The sequence below is a fragment of the Austrofundulus limnaeus genome, unplaced genomic scaffold (assembly GCF_001266775.1).
Source record: "Austrofundulus limnaeus strain Quisiro unplaced genomic scaffold, Austrofundulus_limnaeus-1.0 Scaffold2089, whole genome shotgun sequence".
NCBI lineage: Eukaryota > Metazoa > Chordata > Actinopteri > Cyprinodontiformes > Rivulidae > Austrofundulus > Austrofundulus limnaeus.
This window is the reverse complement of record NW_013954491.1, coordinates 5276-11926: the sequence shown is the minus strand read 5'-3', so window position 1 is coordinate 11926 and position 6651 is coordinate 5276. Positions and strand designations below refer to the sequence as shown.

The following is a 6651-nucleotide window of genomic DNA, read 5'->3' as shown; positions in this document are numbered from 1 at the left end:
GTTGCACCCCTATATATATAAATATACATATACAAAATAAGATAAAAAGGAAAAACAAAAGAAAAAATAAATTGTGGGTATTGCTACATACAAAACTACACATTCAGCCGTAGCAGAGTGATTGTTGCTGAAAAAATAATAGCGATTAATCGCAAAAATATCTTGAGATTAAAATTTTTAATCGTGATAAATCTTTGTCCAACACTAATAAAAAGCAACAGTGCAATTTCATCATAAGTCAAGCTCATATTTATCTCTAAATGAGGGCTGCAGCAGCTCAGTGGTCGGTGTTGGGGTCTCATATTTCTGAGGCTGCAGTTTGCATCAGGTGAAAAGCTGCTGCCAGGACTACAGCAGCAGTTTGCATTCTGTGGTCTAAGTGTAAAATATGACCTAAAGCATGAATGTGTCTCTAGTTTGAGCACATTTGAGTACAATTGTTTTGAATGACTAAGAATCTACATCCTGTTTTGTTGTCAGAGACAAGGGCCTTTTATGTTTTTAGGAGCAAGAATTTAAAAAAGACCAGAGTTCGTTAAAAAAACAAATAAATAAAGCCATGCCTTTGAGAAAAGAGGGAAGTCATTTTCTTCCTTCCAGTCGAAGGTGAAAGCTGGACAGTTCCAGTCTGGAGTCTGAGAGATTTGTCTGTGCCCCCAGACAAAGACCAAGAATAACCCTGTCCCTTCCTGTGACCATCTCTGCTACGTCCACACATATTTGTTACTCATAGCTGCAGCGCTCATGAGTCACCTCTATCCTTTAATGCTGTGATCACATGTCTGCCTCTGCATCCATGTTTCACTCATAATCTCTGACGTTTTCATAGAAACGTTTTTGTTAGCGTACAGTCAGCTGTCTGCAGATGATCGGCATGAGTTCTTTCATTTTCACAAACCAAAGAGGACAAATGTAATAAAATTGTGGAAAACAATGACTTTTATGTTTTCATATAATAGGAAATGTCAGTAAACTCTAATAAAACATAAATAAGATGATCCACATTGTGTTTTTGTTTTAGGTTTTTAACACGGCCGTTGAACAGGGTCATGATTTCAGAGGAATTGTAAAGTTTGGTGTTTTTACTGGTGTCTTATTATAGCTTAGCATAAAGCTTAGCTTGCTGCAGTTATCATGTGTGTGTGTGTCTGTGTGTGTGGTTTTATCACTTGAACCACTGCTTCTGCATTGTTTAAAGATACATAATGGTGATAATTAAAATTTGTGCAAGTATAATATCACCACTGTATGTGTGACTGACTGCAGTAGAGCGATGTATGAGGCTAGCATGGATACTAGGAGTGAAGCTAGCAGTAGGCTACAGTAAAAACAATAAGGTTTACTGTACATGTTTATCAGCAGAAAGTGCAGGGATAGGATCCAGGTAGTCCAGTGTTGGTCTTTTACCATTAATAAAATGTTTGGAGCAGATGTTGAGTCTTTGGTTGCACTCTTTCTAGTCAAATTCAGCTCGTCTCATCATTTGAATCCAACTGTTAGCCTAGCATCTTAGCTTGAGAAAAGTGATCAAAAATACTCATTTCATGTTGGGATGATGGCTGTATCCTGAGTCACTGTTAGAAGAACAGTAGCACAATGATTTGTGGTCCTTCCTGTGGAGTTTAACGCTGTTTTCACAAATTTCTTTAAGTTTGAACACAACTAAACTGGCACCGTGCATTAGTGTTGACCGGACATGGTCACGTGACTAATGTTCTAAAAATAGCCTGAGTTTAGTTTTATTTATGGTACCCCAGCTCTGCCTCAGCAGAGACTATTCTTCCTGGGGATCAACAAAGAAAATAAGTCAATACAAACAAAACAATGCAATCAACAAAACAACACAATTAAAATAAAAAATAAAATTGACATAAAAGTTAAAACAAAACAAAAAAGCCAGTGCAAACCTCCAACAAGGAAACGTCAACATGAGATCTACAACCAAAAAACCACTGGCATAAAACCAGAGGATTCTGATGTTATCAGTCCATGAAATGGACGTTATTAGGTGTTATCAGTCCCATACAATGGCTTCAGAGGGTCCCTACTGTGCCTTCTAGGCTTCAGGCTGTCCCGACAGTGCCCCCTAGTGGGTTAATATATCAATGACAATGAATGTGTAAATATCCAAAAGATATTGTAATAAATTTTTTGTGTCTGTGTCGGTCTCGAGCCATGGTCTCCCCTCTCTGGTCCGACACTCAATATACAGCCATTGGAGGGTGGTGTCTTTAGCGCTAACCATGTCATTTGCGCTAACGTTAACCTTAGTGGATTTAAGCCTCATATTAACCAGTTTTTTTATGCCTCATATTAACCAGATAGTGGTTTTATGCCTCATATTAACCAGATAGTGGTTTTATGCCTCATACTAACCAGATAGTGGTTTTATGCCTCATATTAACCAGATAGTGGTTTTATGCCTCATACTAATCAGCTGACAATCAGAAGCCATTCTATGGGACGGGGAACCTGCTAACCGGCACATGTGGGACATTCTGAAGCCATTCTAGGGGACTGATAACGCCTAATAACGTCCATTTCATGGATGATAACATCCGAAGCGGGTGCATAAAACTCCTTCAAAGCACTTAAGATAAAAACATCAACACACAAGTTCAAGATAAAACAACCAATCCAATGCCGTCAAATTCAGTTCAAGGAACAAAATTGCATGGGAAAATCACTATTACATTGAAATTCAGTGGCTTGATGGATTCAAGAACTGTTTTTATTGAAATACTATTTTATGATCAATTTTGAAGGTCCCCATTGCTACAATGTGAGTGCTGCAGGAAGAAGCTGAAGCTAAATTGCTAAAGCTAAAACAATCAAGTCTTAGCTAAGCTAATGGTCAAAAGTTGCAGAAGCGTAGCTAATAAAACAAAAGGCTAGCTAGAAGCTAAAAGTAGCATAACAACATAAAATAGTCATTTTGCTGAATCAGATTTCAAAGATTTTATTTTGTTTACAACTGAATTAAAGAGCTCCTGAAGTGTTTCAATGTAGACAACATTTGTAAACAAAGTTTTTTTAATAACCTCCATCTGTTTTAGCGTTACAGATTATTTTTATACTGTTAAACTACAACAACAAGAAGAAACTGGAGAAAAAAACCCAACCCTTTCCTCTGATCATTTAGCAGCTTCAGCCATTTGATGTTAAAATTCAAAGCTGTGGTTTTTGCTATTTTTTCCTCTGCTGGCACCTTTTTGTTCAAGAAACGGCAAAAAATGAGGTCAGATACAGAATAGCTGCACACAAAATAATTATGGCTGGTGTTTATACAAATGAAGCAATTTCAAGCTTTTTTTAAAGAACATTTTTAGAACATTTTGACTGGAATGATTTCATACTACAATATTACATTTTGCTGCAGATCTGCAAACTATTAGTTTTAATTAGCCATGGCCACTGAGATCATCTGCAGATGCTTTGATCTTTTGTATAAAACCATTTAAAAACTTCATCCACAGGTTCAGAAATGAGAGACTGGGATAGAGATTAAAGATTAAATTCTTCCTATTGAGTTATTTTGCCCAGAAGCTCATTTGACATCTTTCTAAAGAAAATCATCCTCAAAATATGGGTCACTCCAGGGGGAAAGAATGAGATATTCATGCTGCTTTATATGCCATTTATGTGCCTTTTGGAGAAAACTTAATCCACAGCACCATACAGTCTCAGAAGTACCTACATATTTAGCATTACCCAGTGGGAATTAAAGCGCCAACTCTGAAAGCCTCTGAGCGCCACGGGGCTTTTTATGCACGGCCACAAAAACCTGTTTTCAGTGGCTCATCAGAAGCAGAAAAGAGCCAGCCTGCAGGTCTGAAAGCAGGCTAAATGTCAGCGCATTTTTTAAGTATGTGTGCTTCAAAGAGCCATTTATATTACAGGTATCCTACAAAACAGAGGCATTCACTTTTAAAACCCAGTTCAAGTGCACTCAGAGTCCTCCCAGCTGTTGATCATTTTAAACATTGGTTGTGTTGAGAACCGCTCAGGCTGCTGCTAAAATCATTCCTCGTGTGACCTAATTCCAGCTATAATACGTCCTTCTAGTCTCAGCTTAGCTCGCATGAAGATGGTGAAAACGTCGGCTGTTCCGACGACAGCTCTGTGTTACTCATCTCAGGCTGCGTGCAAACAGTGTCTCTGCATCAATAATTCACAATGCTGCATCTTCATGTTCTGGGAAATAATGATCTAAAATATGCCACTGAGTGTTGCTGTTTGTAAAAGTGTTGAAAACGGGGTTGAAACTAGAGAAATATTTCAAGTCAGCACAACAGTGAGGATCTGAGATTCTCTGTGTGAAATAAAAGTGACTTTTTTCTGTAAATTGACAGGATGATGGAAAAGAGAAGGATAGGATCTGTTTTTAAATATGTATCCAAGCCTGGGTCACAGAAAAACCCTTCCTGTGCTCCCACTGGTAGATCTTCAGGCTTCCAAATATGGTGCAGTATGAGGGCCAGAATTAAGACTATTGTGCAACCACCGGTTGCTACATCCTTGTAGCAGGAGACTAAATCTATTCCTAAGCCAACTATTGATCTGATTAATGATAGGCCGACACTGCTAACTGAGCAGCTGGCCCCGCTAACTGAGAGGCCGGTGCTGGTAAACGAGGAGGAGACTATTAGTGTGAGCATTGAAGAGGCTAGCAACTAGCATGGATAAGCTGTGTTAGCATTGGAGAGGCTAGCAACTAGCATAGAAAAGTTGGTGTTAGCATTGGAGAGGCTAATGACTAACATGGATAAGCTGGTATTAGCATTGGAGAGGCTAGCAACTAGCATAGGTAAGCTGGCTTTAGCATTGGCGAGGCTAGCAACTAGCATAGAAAATCTGGTGTTAGCGTTGGAGAGGCTAGCAACTAGCATAGATAAGCTGGCGTTAGCCTGGAGAGGCTAGCAACTAGCATAGATAAGCTGGCTTTAGCATTGGCGAGTAGGGCTGCAACGAGTAATCGATTAATTGACGACTTATCGATTATTAAAATAATCGATGACTAATTTAATAATTGATTAATCGTTTTCTTTTTTTGTTGTTCTTTACTTTGTTTTTCTCTCCAAACTGCTCTGACACCTTCCACTGCCACATCTGCCTTTCTGTCCTTGACACACATGCACAGTAGTGGTAACTGGGGTAGGCCGTGGACGTCACAAGACATTATACAGACAGGCTCTGGTATCATGGCTACCTGACAAAGCAGCTCAAAAGTGTGGGAGCATTTTAAGAAAATGAAAGAGAAACCTGTGTAATATCTGCAGAGCAGAACTTACCTTCCACAGCAATTATTTTTAGTTAGCATATAGCTAAAATCTAACCATTGTTATATAATAGCAGCTGCATTCTGACACGATAAGCTCTATGTTTTATATTCAATTAACGTATGAGAGACTAGCAACTAGCGTAGATAAGCTGGCATTAGCAATGAAGAGGCTAGCAACTAGCATAGAAAAGCTGGTGTTAGCATTGGAGAGGCTAGCAACTAGCATAGATAAGCTGTGTAAGCATTGGAGAGGCTAGTGACTAGCATGTCTAGACTGCTTACCTACTTTATTAGACACTAACTGTTTTGAATAAAAAAAACTTTCTCTATATGTTTTGTCTTTCTTATCGAAGTAACAAAGTATAAAAAGTAGGTCAAGTTTTGATCTTATGGTTTTGTCTGTGTGTCCAGAGAAGGCACTCTGAGTCCCGGTGATCGTCTGTTAAGTGTTGATGGCGTTCCGCTGCATAACGCCAGCCACAGCGACGCCCTCAGCGTGTTGGCTCAGTGCGGCCAGGAGGCTCTGTTTCAGATCGAGTACGATGTCACCATCATGGGTGAGAAGCTGCACAAACACTGAACTCTTCAGGGATATTTTTCCTTAGAAAAGTCAAGAGAAAAACGATTTGTTGTTTCCCTCTTCAGACACGGTGACAAATGCTTCTGGTCCATTGTTGGTGGAGATTGCTAAATCACCAGGAGCGACGCTGGGCATCACGCTGACATCAGCAAATCATAGAAACAAACAGGTCATTGTGATCGACCGGGTAAAACCTGCCAGTGTAGTGGACAGGTATGTATACTCAAACATTAGAAATGCAGCTCAAGCTATAAAAAAACATTTCAGGTTTGCTTTCAGGTACTTTAGATCGTCTCTAACAAAAACACACACAGACACTTGCAGAGGCTGTTTCCAGACCTGTAACTAACACAGACAGTAGAAAAAGGATGATGCCTCGAGCAGAGCCTCAGTCTGCTTTTAAAAAATACATGAAGCACTTGAACTCAGTGTTAAAACAAGCTCTGAAATCCCCTCGGTCAGCGGAACAGGTGGGCTGTAAAAAGTCTGTATTTACTCACACATAAAAGGGGCAATATCATATAAAATGAACTTTGAGTTTTATATCATGTTTTAATGTTCTCCTCTCATCAAAAACATGTCCAGATTCTTACTTGGACTCATTTACAGATTAGTTGTAACGTATTTACAGATTAGTTGTAACGTATTTACAGATTATTTGTAAAGTATTTACAGATTAGTTGTAATGTATTTACAGATTAGTTGTAATTTATTTACAGATTAGTTGTAACGTATTTACAGATTAGTTGTAACGTATTTACAGATTTGTTGTAAAGTATTTACAGATTAG

At 38.8% G+C, this 6651-nt stretch overlaps 1 protein-coding gene across 2 annotated transcripts in view; it reads left to right on the top strand.

Annotated features, from left to right (window-relative positions):
• Positions 1-6074, top strand: part of LOC106537019 (glutamate receptor-interacting protein 2) — a gene marked incomplete at its 3' end in the record, with an annotated part of 22982 nt that extends 16908 nt beyond the window's left edge. For both annotated transcript variants that reach the window (XM_014034384.1, XM_014034383.1), the window contains 2 exon segments: positions 5693-5838; positions 5927-6074. In XM_014034384.1, the coding sequence (XP_013889838.1) occupies positions 5693-5838; positions 5927-6074 (294 nt within the window).
• Between the last annotated feature and the right edge of the window lie 577 nt (positions 6075-6651).